This window comes from Ambystoma mexicanum, chromosome 4p, assembly GCF_040938575.1.
Source record: "Ambystoma mexicanum isolate Mex_15411 chromosome 4p, UKY_AmexF1_1, whole genome shotgun sequence".
Taxonomy (NCBI): Eukaryota; Metazoa; Chordata; class Amphibia; order Caudata; family Ambystomatidae; genus Ambystoma; species Ambystoma mexicanum.
In genome coordinates this window covers 56929278-56957009 of record NC_090927.1, presented here as the reverse complement: position 1 = coordinate 56957009, position 27732 = coordinate 56929278, and the positions used below count along the sequence as shown (strand labels likewise).

The 27732-nt window shown below is 44.8% G+C and overlaps 1 protein-coding gene across 1 annotated transcript in view; it reads left to right on the top strand.

Annotated features, from left to right (window-relative positions):
* LOC138452990 (zinc finger protein 879-like) overlaps nt 1-27732 on the top strand; it is a 171212-nt gene that overhangs the window by 125720 nt on the left and 17760 nt on the right. Inside the window, exons 7-8 of the mRNA XM_069605376.1 lie at nt 11241-11342; nt 11439-11627. Coding sequence (XP_069461477.1) covers nt 11241-11342; nt 11439-11627 — 291 coding nt within the window. The remainder of the gene's footprint in view (nt 1-11240; nt 11343-11438; nt 11628-27732) is intronic.

Genomic DNA, 27732 nt, shown 5'->3' with positions numbered 1-27732 from the left:
AGAAAGTCCTGATAATGACGGACAACACGGTGGCCATGCATTACCTCAACAAAAGAGGAGGCGTAGGATCACTACCCCTGTGCAGAGAGGCGATGCAGCTCTGGTTTTGGGCAATCCAAGAAGGAATCTCTCTATCGGCAGTTCACCTAGCCGGAGAGAAGAACTTGACAGCGGACGCTCTGAGCAGGCAGAACACACTCTCCCACGAGTGGGAGCTAGCTCAGGAAGTCCTTCAAGAGATCTTCGCCCTTTGGGGAACCCCTCAGGTAGATCTGTTCGCCACCAGCCTAAACAGGAAATGCGACCTGTTCTGCTCAAGGGAATTTCCTTCGAGAGGAGCTCTGGGAGACGCGTTCATAGTGGACTGGGAGTTTCCGCTTCTGTACGTGTTCCCACCAGTCCCTGTCATTCCTCAAATGATCAGGAGGTTGAGAAGATTCCGGCGAACCATGATCCTAATTGCCCCGGATTGGGCCAGGAGAACGTGGTACCCGGACCTTCTAGACTTGTCCATCTGCCCTCCAATTCGATTTCCACTCAGAGAACCTACTCTCACAGAATGGAGGTCAGGTTCTCCATCCAGACATCAAAACCCTCAACCTTCACGCTTGGCTTCTGAACGGCTGAGGTACAAGGATTGGGACCTCCCTGATGATGTTATGGAGGTGTTGCTTTCGGCAAGGAGGCCAGCAACAAAGTCTTTATACCGCTGCCGTTGGAACAGATTTTGCAGCTGGTGTAGAGAACAGAATATCGACCCATTTTCACGTGGTACACCAATGGTTTTGTCCTCCCTACTATATTTGGCAAATTCAGGCCTTCAAATTGGCACCATAAGGGGTTTCTCGCAGCGCTATCCATCTTTAAGCTTACTGCGGAAGAACCATCCTATTTCAAATTACCCTTGGTAATACAGTTTCTAAAGGGGTTAACCAATGTTTATCCCCCAAGACCATTCCAAGTTCCCCTATGGGATTTAAACTTAGTACTAACTTTCCTGATGGGTACACCTTTCGAACCTCTCCATTCTTGTTTGTTAAAATTCCTTACCCTTAAAACTGTTTTATTAATAGCGCTTACATCTGCTAGAAGGGTGAGCGAATTACAAGCTCTTTCTTGTAAACCCCCTCATACAATCTTTCACAAAGACAAAGTTGTCCTGCAAGTGAAGCCTAATTTCCTCCCAAAGGTGGTTTCTGAATTCCATATCACTCAGAAGATTACCCTACCATCTTTCTATCCTCCTCCTCACCCGGGGAAAGAGGAAGAGAGGTTACACAGACTAGACCCTAGGAGGGCTTTAAGTTTTTACATTAGTAGACCAGCCAGGATAAGACAGGCAGACCAGCTGTTTGTAGGTTACACAGGTCACAAGCTGGGGTTACCAATAACTAAGCAGACCATTTCCAGATGGATCATTCTAGCCATTCTGGAATGTTATAAACTGGCAGGGAAAGAGCCCCCTCAAAACCTTAGGGCTCATTCGAGCAGAGGTATTGCAGCTTCATCGGCCCTCAAAAGAGGTGTGCCGGTTAAAGACATATGTGCGTAATCGTACACTGAGGAAGATTGGTGGTCTAGACTGCTAAGTGGGGAAAGAGTTCAATGGGTAATAGCAGTGGTGGCGTTCTTTCGAAAATTGGATTTGGGAAACAACACAGTGGTAACTTGAAGAATTTAAGAAGTTGGGCTTCATTGTTCAGCCATTCTACGCAGGCCTACTTTCCCCACTCCTGTGTAGCTAGAAGAAGTCAAAGAACTTAAAGGAGACATATGGAGTTAAAAGATGTTAAAGACTTTAAAGTAGATAATTTCTCTTTCACAGGATGTTTATGGATTCTAAAGTTTAAAAGATGTGAGTGAAGATTTCTTGTAAAAATTGTAAATCAATTAAACAAGTAAATAAACAATGAAAAGAAAAGGAATAAACCATAATTAATAGGAGGAAGGAAAAATGAAACCAGGAGCTACCACGCTGTTGCCGCTGGGTTGCGTCTTTATATGTATGCAGATGTCTCCTGACTTTTCCCGTGACTAGACGATATTGAGCAAGACCCCTTGAAGACATTAAATCATGTATAGAACAAGTTGGGCCTTGGATGTCTTTAAATTGTCTGCTACTTAACGCACACAAAACAGAGGCATTGTTTTGCCAACAGAGTCCCACCCGGACACTTGTGTCACCTGTCCCTGTGACCTTGGGAGAAATAAGAGCGCTTTTGCCTTCTATGGGCACTTGTTCCGCCCCAGTTACATTTGTTTGGAACTTAAGTGTCTGGTTGTACGCTGACCTTTCCTTTTCAACCCAGATAAATCAACTTACAAGCAGCTGGTTCTTCCAGTTAAATTCTCCCAAACGGGTAATCAAATATTTTAGTTTTCCAGCCAGCATTCAAGTCATGAATGCTTTCATCTTGAGTCGCCTGAATTATTGTAAGACCATCTACCTTGGCTTTTCAAACTTCATCTTATTCAGATTGCTGCTGCTCGCCCCTCCTACATCTGAATAGACAGGCTCATATCTCCTCAGTTCTTATAGATTTGCACTGGCTGCCTGTGGCTAGAAGGATTGAATTCAAGATACTCTGTTTGGTTCACAAAGCTTTCTATCATAACGGACCTAATTTCATCCATGAATGCTTAGCGTGATATATCCCTGGCAGACGATTCCGATCTGTCTGCCAATTTGTTGGCAGTGCCGAAGATCAAATACCAGTGTTGGGGTGGCACATCTTTTGATTTTCTTGCTCCTAAACTATGAAATACCCTCCCTCCCCATCTTCGAACAATTTCGAGTCACTTGGAGTTTCGATGCAGGCGGAAGACCATGTTGTTCCCGAGATATGGTTTATTATCAGTCTGGAAAGCAGGTGTTGTCTTTGATGTGTTAGCGCCTTGATGCCTCCTCCAAGGCGAGTACTGCACTCTACAAATATAATACCATACCAAGACGGTTGGCTTGCTGTATCTGGACAGCTTGAAAAAGGTGCCGGGATTGGCTCTAAAGTGGGCAAACTACAAGGAAGGGAGAAAGTCACAGGTATGAACCAGCAGACAGCCTCAGGAGCCTGGCCTGACTCCCATTGGTACCACAGGAGATGTGAGAATAGATTGCAGGCTCCTAGCCAGCAGAAATAAACCCTGATCCATTTGAACCCACCTCAGTATCCCAAGGGAAAACATTTAAAAAGGCACTTAGATATGTCACTTCTCGCCTTGATACAGAGATTGACGATTCTGACCATTAAAAACTCAGATATGGATTCCAAGATGGCGGCCGAGTCGGGCAGGCGTGCGTGAGCGTAGCTCCGTCCCCCAGCTCGGGCCGCGACTATAAAGAAATAAAATAATGCAGGCGCCTAGCCCTCTTAGTCGCGCCGACCTCCGACGGATGAAGGAAGGAGAGAATCCCCGCCGAAGCATTCACCCTGGAACCGACGGAGCGGAACATAGGTCCCGGGCGGCTCGGGAAAGTCTTCCTGCCGGCGCCGAGGCCTGGACAGAGCAGAGACCCGGAGCCCGCCCACGCGAGGGCCCTATCGGACCAACGTAGGTCCTCCATCGGAGAGACGAGGATCCAGGCAGAGGACCCCACCCCGGCGAGACGCCTGAGGACTGAAGCAAGCAGAATCCGGGGACCCTACAACCCCTGGCGAGAAGAGGACCGAACAAGAGAGGAGACGGAAAGGCGGGAGGACCCGCACGCCAGCCCGGGCGCGAGTGAAGACTCCAGAAGCGATCAGTGGGATACAGCGGAAACGAGCGATCCGGCCGGAGACACAAAGAAGGTACGAGGAGGGGAGGAGAACAGGGGATATTCGGTGAGGGATAAGCCCCCAGATAAACCCGGCGAGCCGCCTCGGCGCGCTGGGGGCCAAGAAGCGAAGGATCCCCCCCCCATCCCCCACCCCCGAATTTAGAAAGGCCCGGAAATAGGAGCTTCTCCCCCCTACAGTAACAGAGACTTGCTCTGCCCCCCTCGAAAGCACGGAGACAGGAAGGAAACCCCTTCATACTACCGCTAAATTAACCGGGGGGTCCCCAAAAGCCCCTCGAGGGACAGATCCACAAGCCATACAACAATGCCAAAAACAGGGAGACCTGAACCCGGGGAAAGACTCCGTAGAAGAAACGGAATTATATAACACGCAAGACGAGGAGAAGCTCAAGCAGAAACCGAGGGGAAAGATTCACGCCACAAAGAAGCTAGACACATGTCCAAGGCCAGGACGAGGGTGGGGTCACAGGCGACGAACAAAAACTGAGCCAAACAGGCCCAGGATCTGACCCATATCTGGGGAATAGGGACAGCAACGCCAAAACAATTGTATAAACAAAAAAACAAAGGGGGAGACTCCAGAGAGCAAAACAAAGACACAGATATGGCCTCAAGGGACGACAGGACATCCTGATTTAAATAATTTCAAGACCAGTTCATGGCCACTACTCAATCGCAATTCGACAACATGAAGGGAGAACTGAAATTGGCAGTCCAGGAACTAAAAAAAAGACATAGAATCCTTAGCAGAGAGGACGGACAACCTGGAAAGGACGGTCCAGACCCTGGACGAAGAGTCCCTCCAACAAGCAGACGCACAAGACCGCCTAGCACGCCGGGCTTTAGAACTAGAATCACAATGCGAAGATTTAGAAAATAGATCCAGAAGATCTAATATACGCATTAAAAATATGCCGGAAACGGTAAAGGAAAAAGACCTTTGCACGGCAGTACAGCAAGTTTTTCAAGACATTCTGAAGGAGGACCCAGGGCAAGATATTCTCATCGATAGAATACACAGAGTAGGCCCACGGAGAGCTGGGGACCCCAGGTCCCGCCCAAGAGACGTCCTAGTGGCGATGACACTCTATATGCAAAAGGAACGAATCCTGAGGAAGGCAAGGGCGATAGAACAAATAAGAATGAACGGCAAAGAAATCCTGCTGTTCCAGGACCTAGCGCAATCCACACTCAGAAAGAGAAGGGAAATGAACCAACTCACCAAAATCCTAACTGAAAAACAAATCCGGTATAAATGGACATTCCCATTTGGCCTCCTATTCACGTGGGAAGAGAGGCAACGTCGAATCACTACTTGCGAAGAGGGACTCAAGATAATGGGACGCCACGAACAGGAGTCAGAGTCCGCAAAAACGAGAGATCCCCAAAAACAAAGAAGACAGCCGAAGGGCTGGCAAACAGAGAAAAGGAAAACTAGACTTCATCCGGAGTAAAACTAACCATCCCAGAGAAAAGAACTTTATCGCAAGATCGGAGAGAGAGGTAACGTAGGCATGGATGAGATAGCCAGGGCAGGCGCCTGCCGGAAAGCGCGGCAGAGCCCCGGGACCGCCTAGGAATCAACTCCACCAGCAGGGTTTAGGAGCCCCTGCGAACAGTTACCCTGAGAAGTTAGAGGGCATGGAGCGAAGGCGACACGCCAGAGCAACCATAGGGCCCAGGGCCCTCCTCAGGGACAAAGTTGGGGGGATTGAAAGGGCGGGGGGATGGGAGGGAGTTCAGGGTCAAGTTGGGAGGGGAAAAGACTCAAACACTGGTACCGATACATACAACAGCGACCCACAGGATAGCCCAAGTAAACCAAAACGATCACACACGAAAGAATGGGGCTGAAAATTCTAACATACAACATCAGAGGGCTGAACATGCCTGTAAAGAGGAAAAAAACTGAGCACTTCCTACACAGAGAGAAGTTTGACATAATTACACTCAAAGAAACGCACATTCAAAAGAAGAGAAAGAACCAACTCCAAATAAGAGGCTACAAACAAATCACACAATCCAACGTTGAGGAGAAAAATAGAGGAGTACTCATTGCCTTTGCGAACCATCTTCAGGTCCGAATCATAGCAACTATATCGGACAAAAACGGCCGCTTCGTCTTTGTGAAGACCCAGATAGATAACCGAAAACTAACCATCGCAACACTATACGCTCCAAATACAGGCCAGGAGGGATTCATCATAGACACAGTCAACAAACTGGAAAACTTTGCGGAAGGGGAAGTGATCCTCTCAGGAGACTTTAACCTTGCTTGGAATCAGAAAGAAGACCCCAAAAGGACCCAACAGGGCACCCCATCACCTACGCTCCAACAAGCAATGCAGAATCTAGCACTAGAGGACATATGGAAAAGACTCAGAGGCTCAACTGAAGGCTATACGTATCATTCACACGTACATGACACAAGCTCCAGGATAGACTATATATGGGCGGAGAAGTACAGGACATCGAAAAAGGTATAATGTCACTCTCAGATCACGCCCCTCTATGGATAACCCTACAAAATCTGCGAAAACCATCGGGACTATGGCGCTGAAAGCTACCAAGAGAAATAATACAAGACACAGTGGCCAGAGAATCAATCAGAGAAAATATAAAGGAATACTTTGAACACGACGACACCCCGGACGTCTCCCCAAGCACCACCTCGGAAGCCTTCAAAGCAGTGATAAGAGGCCGAATCATTTTGTTAAAAGCACAAAAGGATAAACTCTCATACAAATGGGAAGATGAACTGGGGAAAAAATTGGAAGAAATAAGAGAAGAAATGACTAAAAGCACCTCCAAGAAAATAAAGAAAGCATACCGACACATCCAGAGACAGATAGAACTGATAAGGACCAAAAGAGCCGAAATTCAACTACTACATTTAAAACATTGGTACGTGATGAAATCAAATAAAGCAGATAAATTACTAGCACGACAATTAAAAGGTAGACGGCAAGAGCAAACAGTGAAAACCCTAATCGACGACCAAGCAACCAAGAAAACACACAGACGAAAGACATTAAAGAAATATTCTGAGATTACTACCAGAAACTGTATACCTCCCAATGCCCGAGCGAAGAAGCCCAGAAGGCATTCCTATCAGAGATAACTCCTCTCCCAACAGTATCACAAACAGAAAAAGAGGTACTTGACGAACCGGTCACAACGGAGGAGGTGGCAAGGGCAATAAGGGACTTCCCGAAGAATAAAGCACCGGGCCCAGACGGCTTCATGGCCGTGTTCTACAAAAAGTGTGCGGAAATCTTAACCCCATATTTAACCACCCTATTCAACACTTTCAAGGCTACAAACCACATAGCCATGTCCATGAACGAAGCAAAGATACTAGTCTTCCACAAAAAAGGAAAAGATCCAGAAAAACCAGACTCGTACCGCCCAATTGCCCTAATCAATGTCGATGCCAAACTCTACACAAAGGTCCTCACAAAGAGACTGGCCCCCCCTGCTCCCTAAATTAATACCAAGAACAATCAGGATTTATCCCTGATAGGAAAACTCATGACAATATCAGACGAATAGTACATCTCATTGAGAAAACCGGTATAAAGGAAATCCCCTCGGCAATAATATCGTTAGACGCCGAAAAGGCATTTGACCGGGTGGAATCGACAATGCTATTTGCTACACTACGGAAAAGGGAAGAACTTCATAAACATGATTCAGGCCAATTACAACTCCCCGAAGGCCAGGATTGCGGTCAACGGGGAACTATCAGAGCCCATCAGAATTGGAAGGGGTACTAAACAAGGATGCCCTCTGTCACCCCTACTGTACGCAATCTTCCTAGAACCACTTCTAGCAAAGATCAGAGCGACCCAGGAAATAAGGGGCATAGAAATGGGAGGTCATATGCACAAGACAGCGGCATATGCGGACGATATGTTGATGACCATGGCGGACCCAGGCAATACACTCCCCCTCCTCATCCAGTAGATAGACGAATTTGGGAAAATATCGGGCCTGAAAATAAATAAGCAGAAATCGTCGGTAATGGCCCTGGCAGGAGACAAAGAGGAAATTTACAAAACGACCAAGGACCTACAACTACAAACGGCCGAAGAAGGAGTGAAATACCTGGGAGTAACGTTAACCCCACAGATCGAAGACCACTACAAAGGAAATTACCCCACACTTTTAGAAGAGGTAAAAAGCGACTTAAACAGATGGAATCCGCTCTCAATCTCTTGGTGGGGCAGAATAACAGTCATCAAAATGACGATCCTAGCCAGACTGCTATACCATTTTCAAGCCCTACCCATCCGGATTCGGCCGGCATTTTTTAAGACACTCACCAAAACAATCACCAAGTACATTTGGCAAAATAAAACACTGAGATTGTCACTACAGGTGCTCACAGCACACAAACCAGATGGAGGTATGGCACTCCCCCACATTAAAAAGTACTATGAGACGGCACAACTATTGGTCATACAGGAATGGATCATGGACAATTCAGAGAAATGGTGGGAGGCCCAAGATAGAGCAGTTGCAAGATCAAATCTGCGCCACCTACTATGGAGGAGACCGGAACATCAACACCATAACATCAAACTAAGCGAAGTCATGAGTACCACGATGGAAGTATGGAACAGAGCAACCAAGAAGGAAATCCTCACAATAGATCCCGCTCCGTTTATACCAATCTTCGACAACCCAGACTCCCCCCTCCCCCCCCCCCAGGAATGGTAAAAGGATCCTTTCAAAAATGGCGCGAAGCGGACTGTACTAAAGTGGGAGATATGATGGAGGGACATCAGATCAGGACCTTCAAAGAATGCCAGGAATTGCTGGGCCTCACGGACAGGGACAGCTACCAGTACGAGAAGCTCCACCACTGGCTCACAACGCCAAGAATAACAAAGGCACTGACAAGGGACCTCACTCCATTCGAGACATATATATTGACCCAAACGGATGAAAAGAAATTTGTCTCTTCTCTCTACAAATTCCTAAATGCCCAAGAAGAAAACATCACATGGCAGTACATGAAAAAGTGGGAAAAAACCCTGGGGAAACAAATTACGAGGGACCAATGGACATACACCTGCCAAATAATCCCGAAATGGACAAGGGCGATACAAACGAGGGAAGCCTGGATCAAAGGGCACTACACGCCGGAGAGAATCCACAAAATGTTCCCGACAACTCGAGGGAAATGCTGGAGGGGGTGCGATTCCTTGGGAGATTGGAGACACATATGGTGGGACTGCAAGGAACTGCAACTATTCTGGGGGGAAGTGAAAGCACAAATGCAGGAAATCTTCAAAGACACGGCAAACCTAGAAGAAGTATGGATGTGTGGCATGTGGGCCCCCAGAGACAAATCCCTCACAAGGACACAAAAACAAAACTTTATGGGCTCCCTCATTGCAGTGTGGCTAGCCATACCACAAAAATGGAAACAAAAGTCCCCTCCAACCACGCAAGAGTGGCTACACAGGATCTGGACATTTGTAGCAATGGAAAGGATCACGTACAATATTCAAGGAGACGGACAGCGTCTTGCAACTGATTGGGGGGAGGCAATAGACTACCTGCAAAGTGATTACATGCTGCAATGGTGCCCCCACAATATCCGTATTCTAGACATGTTCACAAGCTAAGACGTTAATAACGGGTGGAGAGGGGGTTGGGGGGGGAGGGGGTTTGTAGGGGACAATGTTGTGTCCCGACGTATATATGTTTGAAAAATGCAAATAAAAATATTTGGGAAAAAAACCTCAGATATGCCACTGACGCCATGCATAAAGCCAAGTATAAAGAATGTTGTATTAATATTGCTGAGCATGATACATGTAACAAGCAGCAGCTATGTGATGTCTTGGCACTGGCAGGCCACTGGTCCGCTCTTTTGGAGTCCGAGAAGCAGTTTTTGAATATTGGCTTCATGGAAGACATTAGAACCATGCGCACAAAACTGGACTGCTAGACTCATAAGAGCCTGTGTAAGGAAAGAAACCTCTCCCATACCCACCACAAATGAGGAGCTTGAGCATTTGTACAGCATCGTCAGCAGGCAAAACACGAATGCAGATCCAACATGGCAGCCTACCTCATCAAACCGCAACAGCTGGGGAGTTTATAATTCAGAGCAAGTCAACCACAGCGCTCGTTCTCCACTTAAACACAGGTAAAGTTGTTTAAACCGTTAGAAGCGCAAAAGGTGATTGAGGAGAGGGGAATGTAGAGAGGTGTGTGAGCCAGACGTCTAAAGCAGGTGGTGCAGAACAGTGTATGGCAGAGTGGCAAAGACGAAGGTTGCTGCGACTAAGATGTGGGCAAGTGGAACGGAGCAGGAAGGGAAGAATGGAGCGTAAGCGGGGAGATTTAAAAGGGGCGTCGCAGTGAAAAACATAAGAATGAGAGGGAGGACGAGAGGTGAAAAGGAGCACAAAGGAGGAGCAACATCAGAAGGAGTGGAGTGGGTGTGAAGAGGTGAAAAGTGTGCATGAGGCGAACATCAGAGAGGAGCAGAAGTGGAGAGGGTAATTGGGGGAAGTAAAGGGAGTGGAACAGCAAGCAGAGGTTGGGAGGAACAGTGGTGGGGTAATAGAAAATAGAGGGGTGGAGAGTACCAGATTAGAGCCATGGTAAAGCATCAAGGAAGTGAAGGTCACAGAGGAGGAAAGAGGGTGTGATAATGAGATGGCCAAGAGTAGCAACAAGAAAATGTAGAGACTGGAGCTCCTGGAGTGATGCATAGTAGTCTCCATAGTCCTCCCTGAAAGCCTATAAAGGGCCTAAAACCGACATCCCCAAAGCCCCCAATACAATCTTGTTAAAGATCTTGAAGTGTCTGACATTAGATGGCCCCAGACCCCCCAAGGCACTCAGGGTGGTGGTGCCGGTTTTTCCTCTGTAGAAGTGTAACATCCTGGCAACATCTACGAAAACCAAGCAAGAAACCACAACTGGCAAGGAACAAGTGGGTGGCACTGAAACACTGAGTGAATTTATCTGCCAGGAAAGCAGGGTCTAATTGAGTCTGAGAGAGAAGAAAGACTAGTGGGCCATGGTCTTATACAAAAGCCTGGTTTGATTGTTTTGTTTAATCCTTACCAGTGACCTCCGCTAAACCCAATCCCTTAGTATTTTTATTTTTTTAATAATAAAAACCTGTTACCCATATAACTAGACTTTGGGTCATCTGCTAATCTCTCGGCTGTGCTTTTTGACATGTGTCCTCCATTTCTAAGATTATAATTGAGATTGTAGAAATTCAGTAAGTTAAATGAAAATAAATGCATTGTCTTCTGGAAATACTAAGTGTTCGATATGTTGGTTGCCTGACGAATAAATGGTGCTTTAGCACTCCTAACAGAAATGCCCCCCCCACCAAAAAAATTAATCTGTTAGAAATGAGATTTTAGTAGTGCACAATCACTGTGGCAACATATTATACAATTATGCTTTCATGTTTCATTCCTAGCCTTCACAGCCCAAAGTCCGAACATAATTGTGATTAAGGAAGAACCATCACATTTTCTTGGTCCACAAGAGCCAGATGAGGCACCAAGCCATCGAACAGGAAGTGAGTATGGAATGTATAAAAACCTGTATGAAAGTAACAATCCTGCAGTTTACTTTTCCTACTGTGATGTAAACCAACTGCATATCTTTCGAACAGGTAATGCTACCACAATCCAACATGAACAGCATCCCACTCTATACTGCGAAGGGACCAAGCCATGCAGAGCAGTTGAGTGTGAACCTCCCTACAAAAGATTACCATTTTCTACAACTCATCCAAGACCCCAAGCAGGGGAGATGCAGAACACCTCTTCTGAACTAACAAATCAATCAAGAAACCATGCAGGTGAGAGACTATATAAATGACTATAGGTTCTATGTGCAAAGTTTTGGTAAAAGCACAACTCTACTTCCACAGCTGAACATCTACCCAGGCAAGGCTTCCCATATTTGCAAAAGCCGTCGGATGACCCTTCATGCAGAATTCTCTTCTTAACAAAAGATCCACACAGGAGACACACATTTTACATTTACTAACTGTGAGAAGAGCTTCACAAAATTGAAATGCTGCTGAACTCAGTTACGTTACCGACTACGTTACTCATGCGGACCCTTCAGTTATTCCTCATTTTGGTTTTGTGTGGAGCAAGTTACCGCTACACAAATAAAAAGGTGGTTTTGTCAAGGTTTGAATTTGAAACTTTCAAGTGGTGGTAATTCCTTTAAAACCATTTATTTTACTGTATTGCGAAGCTGTAAATGATGTCATTGGTTTGTGTTTGCCTGTTCCGGAAACATACCTAAAAATAACTCTTTAAAAGGGGTATCTGTGCAACACTTTCCCTCAGTCACATGCCCCACCTCTTTCAGCACAGTTACAAATTGCCACACCTTGGTGCTAGTTTTCTACTTATTGGCAGGCCAGAAAAGTGTTTATTGTTGCATCATCATTTTTGTTCCAGATGTTCCAATTTCTCATTTCTATCTGTCACACACACAGTATGCCTTATACGAATGACTAAAAGTGACGCATTGCCCAAGGACAAATAACGGGGCAATAAAGGAATGGCTCTTCAACTCGATATTTATGATAATAGAGTTTACACAAATAGGAATTATACTTAATCAGTATGCAGCGCCCTGAAATTGGTAAACGTTCTGCTACAGCTAAAGTAATAATAAATGAGAGACCAATACTGACAAATTTGTTCCAGCTTAAATATTTACTGTAGTGATTCGGCAGCAATAATTATGTAACTTCTGATGCACCGACTCAAAACAAGATTATTGGCACAGCATGAATTTGATGGTTAACTGACAGGATCACAGGTAACCAATTTTTCGCTTGTGTATGGAACTTCAGCCACCGCGTGACTAGGACACAGCCCCATAATGCTAGGATGGGGTTGCTGGTACTATGAGCAGCTGAAGCACCTGTGTCCCTCTGCTCACAAATTCTAATTTTGGAAACAGGGACAGCTGCCTGCGACTGAAGGACCTTCACGCATCCTCTCTTGTCTAGGCCTTCAATACGTTAAAGCATCTGCCATTACTCTTGTACCTTTGCACGATATGTCTTGCACAGTACAACTTCCTGGCAGCTGCACAGTAAATAGTTGGGTCATGTGCATTTGAAGAAGTATCTATGAGCACTTCTCTCATTTTCTTTACCGAATGAAAATTTAGCAGAATTCCTTGTCCACCGATTTTACTGCTATTTTTAACCACAAAGCAGGGGACAGGGGAACCCCCTGCAAACATCCCACCCCCTTTCACACAGGCACTCACCTATAAACTCATACTTGCATTCTAATTGATTCATCGATCCTCGCTCTCATGTATAGATCGCTACATACTTATTTAATAAATCATTCATCATATTACACTTATGCATGTAGCCGTCCATTCATCCTTGTAATGGCATATAGCCTTAAACCTCTAAGATGTAAAATTATTCACACATTCTACCCCAATCTTTCAATTATTAATCCTCACATATGAAGGCTAGCGTCCACAACCGTGTCACTTCACCTGGTTTTTCTTCCTCAGTCAGTTCTTTATCGCTTTTGGGTATCAGTAACAGGTTGTCTGTGGTAGATGGCAAATTGGTAGTCGGCTCTATCTTTTTGATTGGAGGCACCTCTTCAAACAATCGCCAGAGATCTAATATCTCCCTCCTATTGTGGAACTGTTTCCCCTTTTTTTATCAAAAGATCCTCCTTCGGGCCATATTTGGGGCAGACCTTTTCCCTTTAACTCTGTGACCCACTGATCGTGGTACTTCCTAATGCGTTCAGCATATCCAGGTAAACTCTTACAGATATGAGCCAGGAGGCCACGGGTGTCTCTGTCCCCATTGTATGTGGTTGGTTTCTGTAACAATATGTGTATAGATATGTATCTTCTAAAATTCTATGCTTTTCTGACACCTTGGCAATAAAAGGGGTGTGCGGTTGTGTACCTTATACTAGAAATTACTTAGGGGGCACATACAAGAGCAAACCACCTTCTGCACACTACCAATATTTCCAGCACAAATATTCAAAAGAAACAACTTCATTCATTGGGCTTACCACCTTATAATGTTTCCTGGTCACACTTACCCTGGCCACACCATGATCATGCACATTTTACTATCCACTAAAATCATCATAACATGGCTTTGTGTCAACACATATAATGCATATACAATGATAGTCGGTACTTTATGGGAAGTTATCCTTCAATCCCTTTCTCCCCTCCCTTGTTTCACCTAACCTTTCTTTATTTGTTATGAGGTCCCCCTTTTTCACGCAAATCTCTTTTTGTCTTTACTAAGTATTTCACCTATTTTCATTTATAGACCCAGAAAGAATGAAAGAAGAGCATTTACTGCTATATTCACTGTGTCTCCTTTTTCTACCAGACACCTTTATCTTATTCTCCACTTGTTCATATATTCCCAGTACTAGTCAAGATAGCACTATGCGGCGCCGCCTTCTACCCCCTTGCAGAGCTAGGTTCCCATCTCTTTCTCTCTTTTCACCTTTTGATCCTAATGGCCATATGCAAAGAAAAAGGAAAGAAAGTATAGTATTGATTCTAGTGATCCCCACCGTGACCCCCTTTTAAATGACCTCCCAATGAGAGGCAAGAATAGACTCTCCCACGAAGGGGAATAAGGCTAGGACCAAGTGCGGGTGAGCTTAAGAGAAGCTTTATCTAAGTCAAAATAGGGCATGCAAAGAACTCTGCAAACTCCGAGAGCGCTCTGTCTGACAATAGCAAAGACAGGCGTTTTTATTTACAAAAAGTGTCATAGGCACCTACACACTATAGGGGGCACATGTACATGGGGATTGGGTGGCGTCGACTAACTATATGTGCAGCTGTGATGCGTCTCAACGTGGTTGGTGGACACCGCCGGGTGCCAATGTGGGGTGGGCAGGTCAGCTGGGCTCATCCGGGAGGCGTTGTCCGGTCAGGTGTGGTCAGTGTCATTGATGGACGTCTTTCTTGGCTTTCTGCCCAAAGGGCCAGGCACACCCCATTAATTCAATGCTGCCACGTCAGTTGTCCTGTAAATCCTACAATAGGTTATTCTACAGGTTAATATAACACAGGCGGAATGCGCATTAGGTGGGGTACTTTGGTGATACATCAATACAGGGTTGCTGTTATCCTGTTGACTAGGTGTCATAGGCCACGGGTCGGGTCTCAGGGCATGGGGTAAGCTGTCCAGGCTTTGGGTCTCGTTAGAAGTCATGACGGATGCTTTTACACAATGTTGGTGCAATATTAGGTGTCTTCTTTTACAAGCGTCATTAATCTGGGGTGAACTGATGGGTCATGGGACCTATGAGGGGGCACCTCTGGCCTCTGGTTATGGCCGGATTTTGCTGCTGGGCTGTGAATAATTCAGGTGGCTGTTCGTGGCCATGTGAGCTGCGGGGGAATCGTGAATGCCTGAAACGGCTCCAGCCGAATTGGAGGAGGTGAGGCGGTGTCGCTCGGGCCTTTGCTTTCTCTGGCAGGCTTCAGTGGGAAGGGAGGAGAGGTGGCCTTGGATATGCCCACAATGATATTCTTCTAGAAAGCTGCAAACTGTAAAACGAAGGGATTCGCATAATATGAAATGGCTAAGGGGTCACACAACTATAGCATTTTCAGCAGTACATATTAATTTCAGAATTCGTTAACTATATCTACAACTCCATTAGTCACTATACGGTAAGTATCTGCAATATTAGCAGTTTTAGCATCACACTGTAAACACAATACGTGAGGTAGCATTAGGGTTGGTGGAGCACGCAGGAGCAACAGACCAATACGGTTGACAGCAGTAATATACATTAAACCTGTACATTTGCACTTGATGACCTTCTATGTATCTTATTTACATGAGCTCACAATACTGTCGCACTTGTGTTCCTTTGCATTCTAGCAGCATCAGGGTAGTCAGGACATAAGGACTTGGTATCATTCACTTTACATTACCCCAAGAGAGGCACATAGTAGGAGGCCAGGGACCCTGAGTGTATTGTGCATACTGAGGGGGTTTGGGTATTGTGACCATGTGGTCGCACAATGACACATTCTTGGTTCGTACAGGGTTTGTAGATTTCTGACACGGAAGTCGTGCACAAGGGATATCATTGTACTGCAATATATGTATATATGTATGAGCAGTTTCCTGGTGTGGGATTAAGGCTTTTGTTTCATCGAGGACGGTTTACAGTTATTTTCCAAGCCAGCCCCGCTGCCCGGGTCACGCTGAGGCTAATGATGCACTGCGGAAGGTGAAAGATACTGCAGGGGAGGGAGGGTCTCTTTGACCTGACCTCCCATACACATTCGAATGGATTGTGTTCTCTCATGTATTCCTCATCTTATAATATTCGTATCCCAGCTTCAGTTGCTTCGGAATTTTTTTTTCATCTGGGAGCGCTGTGTTCGAGACCGCAGAGCCGAAGTCCCTCGAGGGCCGCCGTCGGGTGTCAATGTCATCCGCTGTATAAAGGGCTCGAGCAGCGCCCGTTACCTCAGTTCAGTTTTTCCGACGCAACTGCTTCGTGTTACGAATGGCGCATCAAGGATTTCTCTGACAATGTCCTCGTCTTCAACTCCCTCCACACCCAAGACAGGGTTAAAAAAATGTCTGAAGTGTGGCAGGAAGATCTCTATAACCGATCCCCATCGGAATTGCCTCTGGTGCCTCAGCGCAGATCATCGGGTTGATGAGTGCGAGTCCTGTCTGGCCATGTCAAATAAGGCTCTTAGGGAACGAAGAGGTAAGCTGGTGGTGGGGGAGGAGAAATATAAGTCTTCGAAAAGACAAAAGGATTTGGACGATTCGGGTAGAAAATCTCATCACGAGTCGAGGAGGTCGAGATCTGAGAGTCGCTCGAGAAAATCTTCCTCTTCGACTAAAAAGTCAAAAAAGCGATGTCATAGGTCTTCTTCCTCCTCGTCCTCTTCTGAGAGGAGAGTAACTTACCCTTCAAAGCACGATTCCCCAGAAAAATGGGAAGCCTCCAGGGCTTCGATGCTTAAAATTTTCGAGAAAGCAGTCCAGACCCCCTCGAAGTTGCCGCGTGATGATCATGCCTCTACTCACTCTAAAAGTGACGGAGGAAAATCAAGATCTAAACACGCAAGGGTTAAAAAAGAGTCAAGAGTTTCTTCAAGGGAAAGTTCCCCGAAGCCTCCGGTGCATAAATCGGGGCTAGCGGAATCGGTAGTCAAAGTCGATGCCAAAACTCGACTCGACAACGTCGACGACCATAGCGTCAATATCGCTGACAAAGATGACGTTGACCCCTTTAGCTGCATCGAAGCCTCCTTCGATTCGACACATTTGAAGCCAGCGTCTACCCCATCGACGCCTTCGATGCCTTTATCGAGGCCTACCAAGACCCAACTCGACTCCATTGTCCATACCTAGGCAAATTCCACCTTCTTTGCCTGAAAAGACTTTCCACCCTCAACCTAGATAGGAATTATTTAGATCCATGTCATCTATATATGAAGAACATTCCTCTGAAGAGGATGGCACTCCAGCTGGAGTTAGATTTGGTGCCAGAGAGCTTCCTGAAGAACTAGTGGACCCACAGTCTAAAATAACTGACCTTTGACTGTCTCCAAAATGCCAGTGGTACCAAAATATAGGCCAGCTTTATCAGATCCAGAATATTTATCTAAACATCCATCTCCTGAAAGTCTAGTGGTGCAAGCTGCAACCTCCACTAGGCAATTAGCTTACCCATCAATACCACCAGACAGGGACGATAGAAAAGTTGATACTTGGGCCCGGAAAGCTTTTTCTTCGGGCAGCAGGGCCCTGAAATCGACTAATGTCACTTGCACATTAGCAAGATATACGTATACCCTGTGGGACTGCATGTCATCAGCGGCTGAACGTATCCCGAAAGGTGAGGAACGGGTTGGTTTCCTGGCTATAGTAAAGGATGGTAAAGAGGCTATGGAGGAATGCCTTCAGTCAGGATTGGACACTGCGGATAGTATAAGCAGGTCCATGGCATCTAGCACAGTCTTGCGAGATTCGCATGGCTAAGGAAATCTGGTTTTGCACCTGATGTGCAGTCTAGATGACTAAATATGCATTTTGACACGGCTTGAGGTTGTTTGGCGACAAGGCGGACAAGAGCTTGGAGAAGCTGCAGACTTCGAAAGCGGCAGCAAAATCAGTGAGCGCCGCTATAAGGCAACCTCAACAACACTCTTACGCAGGCTTATCTTCCTGAAAGAGTCGCCCCTTTCGCTTCTGTTCCTCTTTTGGAAAAGCGAGGGGGCAGGCCAGTCAGAGAGGCCCACAGAGAAAAGCCTTTTGTGGTGGAAAAGGGAGAGGTGCTAGATCAGCCACAGCAGCGGCTACTACCTCCTCAGCCACTGCTGCAGCCGCTGCAAAGCCACTTTGAGGTCTTAACCCACACAACCCCGGTGAAGGCAGAATCACTCGGTATCTGGACGAATGGCGGGGCAGAACATCAGATGCCTGGGCACTAGAGATAGTGACCCATGGTTACTGTCTTCCTTTTCATCAGAGACCTCAAGATCATCCACCGGGAGCCAACCCTGTAAAAATTCCAGACCCGCTCCTTCTGCAGGAGATTTTAACCCTGCTAGAGAAAGGTGCAATAGAACATGTACCTGTAGCGGAGAGGAACAATGGCTGGTACTCCCCCCTATTTTCTCATCCCCAAAAAGGACGGAGGATTGAGACCCATCCCGAGGAGAGAGCTCACCACATTTTGCAGATTGGAATGAAGTTTCAAAATGCCCAACATCTACCGGCTTTCGACTTTCTAAGGTTGCTAGGCCTCTTGGCATCCTGCATTTTTCTGGTGCCAGAGGCCAGATTGAGGATGAGATCCCTTCAGTGGGCCCTCAGGACTCAATGGTCCCAGTTTTCAGGGGAGATGTCAGACCTTCTACAAGTCCCGACCAAGGTGGCTCAAGATCTCCCATTGTGGGCTTGCAAGGAGACTATCCTGAAGGGGGAACCTTTTTGGCAACCATGACCGGAGATAACGGTAGTAACGGACGCCTCACTCACGGGGTGGGGAGCCCACACCAACGATCTGACAATCAGCGGTCGTTGGTCTCCATCGGAGTCCAAACTACACATCAACCTATTGGATCTGAGAGTAATCAGACTAGCGCTGAAGGCCTTCCTGCCCTCCGTACAGGGGAAGAATGTCCTGATAATGACAGACAACACAGTGGCCATGTACTACCTCAACAAGAGAGGAGGTGTAGGATCATTCCCACTGTGCAGAGAGACGCAATGCAGCTCTGGTTCTGGGCAATGCAAGAAGGAATCTCTCTATCTGCAGTACACCTCGCCGGAGAGCTAAACATGGCGGCAGACGCTCTGAGCAGGCAGAGCACAGTCTCCCACGAATGGGAACTAGCTCAGGAAGTCCTTCAAGAGACCTTCACCATTTGGCGAACCCCTCAAGTAGATCTGTTCATGACTGGGCCAACCGGAAGTGCGAACTGTATTGCTCAAGGGAATTTCCCCCAAGAGGAGCTCTAGGGGATGCGTTCGTAGTGGACTGGGTATTTCCACTCCTTTACAGGTTTCCTCCAGTCCCCGTGATTCCTCACGTAATCAGGAGGTTGAGAAAGTTCAGGAAAACCATGATCCTAATTGCCCCGGATTGGGCCAGGAGGATGTGTTACCCGGACCTTCTGGACATGTCCATCTGCCCTCCAATACGTTTTCCACAAAGAGAGGATCTTCTCTCGCAAGAGGAAGGTCGGGTTCTCCATCCAGAGGTCAAGACACTCAGACTTCACGCATGGTTTCTGAGAGGCTAAGATATAAGGATTGGGACCTCCCAGATGACGTAATGGAGATCTTGCTTTCGGCCAGAAGGCCAGCAACAAAATCCCTGCATCGGTGTCGTTGGAACAATTTCAGTAACAGGTGCAAGGATAAGAATGTGGATCAATTTCATTGTAATACTCCAACAGTACTTTCTTTTCTCTTACACTTAGCCAATTTGGGGCTCCAAGTTGGAACTATAAAAGGTTACTTGGCAGCGCTATCTATCTTTAAGCGCACCTCAGAAGAGGTGTCCTATTTTGAAATGCCTTTAGTCATTCAATTCTTGAAAGGGCTGACAAATGTATACCCTCCGACACCTTTTCAGGTGCCCATCTGGGATTTAACTCTAGTCTTAAAATTTCTCATGTGTTCTCCTTTTGAACCTTTACATTCTTGTCCATTAAGACTGCTCACTCTTAAAACAATTCTGTTAGTGGCTATAACATCAGCCCGCAGGGTATGTGAGTTGCAGGCACTGTCTTGTAAGCCTCCTCACACCATTTTCCATCGCAGAGTATGTGAGTTGCAGGCACTGTCTTGTAATCCTCCTCACACCATTTTCCATGGGGACAAGGTTATTCTAAAAGTCAAACCATCTTTCTTGCCTAAAATAGTGTTTGATTTTCATCTGTCACAAAAAATGGTCTTACCTTCCTTTTATCCTCCACCTCACGCTAGTAAGGAAGAGGAAAGGTTGCATAGACTGGACCCAAAAAGGGCTTTGTTACATTTCTAGATTGGCAAATCTCTGACAATGTGGCCAACTATTCGTTGGATATACTGGGCACAAATTGGGCCTTGCAGTATCTAAACAAACTCTATACAGATGGATAATTCTAGCAATCTCTGAATGCTATATACTAGCTGGGAAAGAGCCTCCAGATGGATTAAGGGCTCATTCAACCAGAGGCATGGCAACTTCCACGGCTCTTCAGAGGGGTGTCCCGGTGCAGGATATTTTTGCTGCGGCCAGCTGGTCGTAAATGCACACCTTTGTAAAGCATTACTGCTTGGACTCTACTTCATATCAAGGAGGGCTATTTGCAAAAGCGGTCCTTCATTCAGTCCATAATTCAATTTCTAGTACTCCCGCCTCCAAAATTACCACTGCTATGGGAGTCTATTATAAGATGAGGAATACGTGGGAGGACACAATCCATTCAAAGAACAAGTTACTTACCAACTGTAACTTTCTTTCGATTGGATGTTCCTCCCATGTATTCCTCATCGATCCTACCCCTGCGTACAGTTTACGCCAGTTGCACTCTAACTTCCTTAAGAGCCTGAGGACTTAAGACCTGATCAGCTGATGCGACCATGAACACTGTAAAAACAGAACTGAGGTAACGGGCGCTGCTCGAGTCCTTTATACAGTGGATGACGTCGACGGCGGCCCTCAAGGGACTTCGACTCTGCGGTCTTGAACACAGCGCCCCCTAGTGAAAAAATTCCGAAGCAGCTGAAGCTGGGATACGAATATCATAAAATGAGGAATACGTGGGAGGAACATCCATTCGAAAGAACGTTACAGTTTGTAAGTAACTTGTTCTTTTGTTCATTCATCCACCCATTCTGTACCGTCCCTCCACTCGGTCTGATTTCTCCTCAACATATCCTCCACCTGCCTAAGCCTTCCTGGTTGCATAAAATGTTTTTGATGTACACAATTCGCTCTTTCAATGCTTATTTCAGTGATTTCCTTATTTAATAATTAACCCCCGATTTGGGGTGGCAATGCATCCTGGTATTCAGCTTGGGCAGCTTATTCAGTTTACAGTCCCGGCTGAAGCCTTAACGAGTGCCCCAGCGCCCTTGTTGGGAAGTATTGCCATGCATCTCGGGTATTTTAGCTATTTACACCCAGCATACTGCCCACTGTTGTGAAACAGTGACGTGGCCGTTTCACAAGTTAAAAAACAACCCAAAAACATGCCTTTTCATTGGGCCCATTGCAGGAGGATCAGAAAGGTTGTGCCCGCCGGGTGAGCAGAGCGGAGTGGGCGCGAGAAGGAGTTAAGTAAATGGGGAGAGCATGCTCAGGAGTACAGGGAGGTTTTGAGAGGAAATGTGGTGGGTTTGAGAATCTAGTGGCTGGTGCCTGGTAGGCAGAATGGTGGCACTTCACATCTCCGGGGGCTGAGAAGGTGGGCTGATGCCAGTGCTACGCTCCTGCTTTTCCGTCTTTCACATCAACGAAGCTGAAATACAACAGCCAAGCAAATGGAATTCATATAATGCAAAAACACCCTACCAACTTCCCTTTTAACCCAGGTCTGTCATAAAAAGGAATTTATTTGACATATTTTGGGCAACATACTAACTACTATCCACAATACACATTGGGCCTCATTACGACCCAGGCGGTAAGTTACCGCCTGGGCCGTGACTTTACCACCATGGTGTAAACTACGTTTACACCATGGTGGTTGGCGGACTTACCGCCCCATTCCGACCTTGGCGGGGCGGTAAGTCCCCAATCCCCATTTACCCTTCCCCATTCCCATTTTTGCCCCATAGGGCATAATGGGAGTGGGGAAGGCGTTAATTACGCCACCGTAAATTACGGTGGCGTAATTAACTCCATGGTCCCTTAGCGCCATGGATTTTAACACCCGCTAAAATCGGGTGTTAAAACCTCCATGGCGCTAGGGGAACTCGGAATTGGCGGTAAGGGGTCGGCGCAGCTAACGCTGGCGTTAACCCCTTACCGCCAGGGTCGTAATGAGGCCCATTGTAGAGGTTTGTTTTTGTTGGAATGACTCAGAGTTTGGGGCATAAACTATGTATCTTTATGCCATACAAAATCTAAGTTTGGAAACCTTTTATTGGACTAACTAAAAATATTATACCAAGGGGGAAGGTGCATCTTTATGCAACACCTCCTGCATATAGAATTTACAGCAACGCAGGGTTTGAAATTAAGGGGAACTGGGAGCTATTTGGCTCCTGCGTGTAGCCTAGAAAAGCCTGGTTAGCTAGGAGCTACTTTCCCCAAGCCAACTGATGCTGAAAGAATCAAGAAACACCCCAATGTGAATTTAACTCTATGCATTTGGGACAATCTATAAATAAACATTAGGGCCACATATAAATGACATTTAAAGCATAAGGGGTCCTAAATAATGGAGAAAAGGATAGGTTTGCATCTTATGTGGAAGTTGGTCTTGTGCAACGCTATTTACTAGCTCCTTGTTCCAAAGTGGTTGCTCCTGGCCACTGGTTAATTTAGGATACACATGAACTGCTTTTGGCTTCTGCTTATGCCATCTTAATTCCGATCCCCTATAGCGTATTACTGGTAATGGATTCCATAGAATAATATTGGACTGTGGTACAGATGTATTTGTGACTGTTACAAGTTTGTTCTGTATTTATTTCCTCCATGTTATTTAGTTTCTTTTTTTCTATGATTCCAAATATCCTTTATTCTGTGTCGTTCTGGCACTTGAAAACGTTTTGCAAATATTTGTTTTGTCAAGTCTTGTGGAAAGAAAAACTTCACTACAGTATTGAAAAGGAGAATAGGATGTACCCTTAAATCTCCGTAATGGAGCATGTGATTTATTTAATGAAAGAAACATTGTGTCAGGGTCTCTCATGTCCAGACTTGGAGAGCACAAACCATAGCAGGTTTTCAGGATAACACCTGACTATGTAAATAAATCACATTTAGAATCACTAGATTCAACTGTACATTTTGAATACTGAAAACATAGAGTTGATTTGAAACTTCTTAGTCTGACTTGAAAACCCCCGTAATACGGCTGCCAGGATTGAACTAATCTGTAACGGTGTGTTTGACCGACTTCAAGTTCATACCTTTTCATGTTTTCTGAATATTCACCCGAGTAATTCTCATGTTACCTTTTGGGACAGGCAAAGCTTCTTAATTATCTAGACTTTGACATTACAAAATTCACACGTGTCACAGAATGCTACTATGCCGCCACTAACAAATATTGCCAATCTGGTTTTTATTACAACACTCATGCTAAAGAAATGTAAGTACTGTTGTCCCAAATGTCACACTTTCTCTTTGAGCTAAATATAAAAAGGTATTAAGCAAAGGGTTTATATAACTTGAGAGAATATGTAAAATAGAGACAAATGCATGTTCCGAGTACTCTGTATTATATCACTATTTAAATCATTGAAGCATCACACGTCAGCCTCCCATTTGCACCTTTTGAGGAGGAGGACAATTAAGAACGGGCTGGTCAGTGGGAAATGAAACTTCATGATCTATCAGGTGCACTTATTAAAATATTTTTCCAACACTCTAAAAGAGTACATGATCAACATGAACATAACATTGAACAACTTAAAAAAGGAAATCACAGAAGTGAACCGTCCAGATAGATTGTGGACGGTTCACTTCTGTGATTTCCTTTTTTAAGTTGTTCAATGATGATAAAATAGAAACTATAAGATTCTAGAGAAGTTAATGAGTGAATATCACCATGCGATTAAAATCAGGAATTCTTTTAAGTTGTTTTAAGATGGGATACACTACCATAGTGGTAGGGTGATTACTTTGCAACCAAAGTGCAATAGATAGAAGCCTAATTAAAGAATGATTACGGAGACATAAATACCTAGAGTACAGATCCCTCAACTAATAGAGTATCATTGAAAATGAATTTAGAGGCAATCAGTTGGCACTGAAAGAGCAATAGACATCAAATAATGCAGCCAACATTCTCATAAAGAAATGTGGTAAAATCCAAGAGGCTGTAGAGGGGCAAAAACAAGCTGGTTAAGCATAGAAGAAAATAGGACAATAGTGACAAAACTCAAAGGCAAAAGCATGTAATACACAAACTAACGAGTAGTACAAATAGTATTCTCAATTAACTTCAAAACTAATACAATCTGCTAAACAAGCTACAGCTCTTGCTACGACTTCCACATAAGTGGATTTATTAATATCCACACACACAAACTCTACATTTTATCATCATAAGAACTCTAAGGGATCAAATGCAATATTTCTAGAAACTCCATCAAGCTTTATGGTAAGTGATTTGAGCCACTCGAACATTAATATCAACTGAAGAAGACACTGATCTGGAAGCTTTAGAAATTATGACTGTTTCTCACTTTTGAGTAACAAAAATGAAAAAACTGAACGATGGCCATAAAGAAATCCTGTTTAATTCGGAAATCTCTGGCTGTAATCAAAAGCCGCCATACATTTTAAACACAAATTTGCATCTGCTGCAGAGCACAATTATATTTCTCTGATTTTCAAAGTGTAATATATAGAGGCAAACATTTGAAAGTATGTTCTATCCTAAGTCCTCAAACTAGCAAAGACAAAGAAACAAATACCTGGTTTTATAAATACAAATGCGGAACGTGCTCCATGTGTGAATTTGCAGTGAAATTCTGAGAAGTTGGATTGCGAAAACGAATTACAAAGTAAAAATGTTTGCGGACCAAATATACAGTTATGCTGATCCTTTTTGAGACCATTTAAGTTGCATACAAAATATGGATGGAAAATAGTCTTTTGAACAACACTGGCTCAAGAATCCTTAACAAGAGCAGATCAGTGACCGCAGGTTTGTTGAACTTTGAACACGTCAATAAGCCAGAACGTTATAGCACTTGTGACTTGCTTCAGCGTTAAAGAAAATATGAAGCAAGACTGGTAGATCTGACCAGGGCTAACCAACAGGACTGAATACAGATGAAGAGCTTTCAGTCGTGTTGTAAACTGTTTTTTTTATTTCTTTCATCTCGACTAACCTTGTATTTCGTTGCATCTCTTGCACTCTTACTTATTCTAACAAGCTATTAACAAAGATGCCGACCCTAACTCTGAACATCTATTACAGCACTGGCTGAGCCAAAATCATATTTGACTGGCAGAACAGAGACCAACTTCGAAATGATCTATTGGACAGGAATCTCTTTCACTCCTTTTCAATTCATATATATCCTCTTTAGTGAACATCATTGCAAGTTGGGGGTATGGCTGTCAGCTCTATGCTGACAATACAGTTTTTAGTAGAGCTACATAAGTCATGAGACAGGCAGGGAAGTGGGCGAGTGCTTGGGGCAATACAGAAATGGATGCAGGGTAATTTTCTCAGGCGTAATCGGGAAAACACTGATCTCCTGTTAGTATGTGGCCAGAGGGATGTACCCTGCCATTTACGTGACCCTCTAGCTTAGGCCCTCCTCCTGTCCCAGTTGAGGTAGTTAGACATATTAGAGTGCTGATGGACAGTGAATTGTCTTTTGCTCCCCAAGTGGATGCTGTAGCTAAGAGTACCCACTTTCACCTGTACAATATAAGTAGATGTGGGTACTTCTAGCTCTGAAGCACAAAAAGACCCTGCTTTAGGTAGTGGTTCTTTCTAGTATTCAATACTGCGCAGCTATCTGTCTCTGTGTAGCAAAGAAATATATGGCATAATTGGAGGCTTTGCAAAATCGTGAATTAAGAGTCATTTATGAGCTCAAAGAATTTAAGCCCATCTCGGAATCCTGCTCTTTACTGCATTGGCTGAAAATTGAAGTGCGCATTCAAATCAGAGTTTTAACTCTGATCTGGAAAATCATTCAGGGACTGGCGCCTACATACTCGACCACCTTTTTAAAGCCTCACGTTCCTGCTTGTGTGCTTGGATCAAGCAGGAAAGATCTACTTCAGGAGGCTAAATATGTGTAAAAAAAAGCTTCAGCGGTAAAAGGATCAGCACCCTGGGGTCTCACCTTTGGAATGGGTTATAAATCCTAATTCGCAACTGTCCCACCATGCAAAGCTTCAAGATAAGATTTAAAAAAAATCTGTTATCTTCTTGTTTTATTCCTTGAATCCCAACAATCGATTGAACACTTCTGGATCGGGTGGAGACCTGAACTGTTTTATATGTTTAAATGTACTTTTATGTTGGTAATGTGTTAAATCTAATGTACGTGATTGTATTTGTATTTATGTAGCGCCTTGAAACTGGTTTCGCTGGTAAGATGTTTGCGCTTAATACATATTTTCTATTCTATTAGAGCTATTTGGAGGTGATACTATCATAATGGTCTATAAAGCAGTTTATTTTCAGCAAGACTTTATTCATCTGTGAATAACATATTACAGTATCAACTATGTGAAAAAAAGAAATATATATATATATATATTTATATATATATATATATATATATATATAATTTCTTGGTCTGTGTCAAGCATGACACATTTATTTGCACTAATGTTTTCTGTTGATCTCACTGGCTTTGAATAATGTTGATAACCAAGTATAAACTGTACCTCATGTCAGCAGCTATACTCCAAATGCTTGTCTGCCTTTCCCAGCATTGAGGCTGATGTACAGCAGCTAGCCAACCAAGAATCAAATACTGCCATACACCTTAAATATTTGCCCCTTCTACCCAAGTCTGCTGATTATCTTACTATACCCTTTACTTAGAACATATTACCTGATCATGTATACTAATGTACCTAGCTAGACAGGCATGCCCTCTACTCTCCACAGCTGACTTCACAGCTCTTGAAGTCATGTGTTTATTTATTTATTTTTTTTAAACACTTTGTTATTTGTGTGGTGTTAAAATAAATAAAAATCAACTCTCCCGACAGTTTCGAACTTCAACTTCATATTATACAGTTTGCATATCTTTATTGCTGTCATCCTCTCCCCTCCCCCCTTAACTCGAGCTTCTTCCATTGTTCCTACAGATGTCCCGTTACAGGGGGATCTTCCCCATCACTGCTTTCGGGCGTTTCCTGTTCGCTAGGGCTGGTTTGGGTAGGACTTGTCAATGTGGCCACCAATTGTCTCCAGTCTATCAAAGGTCCCACTTTGTTTTCCTCCCCCCTGCTTGCTGTCTCATACCATGCCACTGTTTCTGCGTTGGCCCATTTTAGGAGATCATGCCACCATACTTCTATTCTAAGTCTATGGCTAGATTTCCAGCTCATGGCAATTCTCTGCTTGGCCAGAGTGTAGGCCAAGTCCTTGAGTTTGCTCAAGTGTTTCAAGTTACGCAGTCTGGTGAATCCCCCCACCAAGCATGCCCATACAGATCGTACATCTAGCTTGATTCCCTTTCCGGCCAGCCGTAGGTTGACTTCCCAGCAGAATTTCTCAATCTC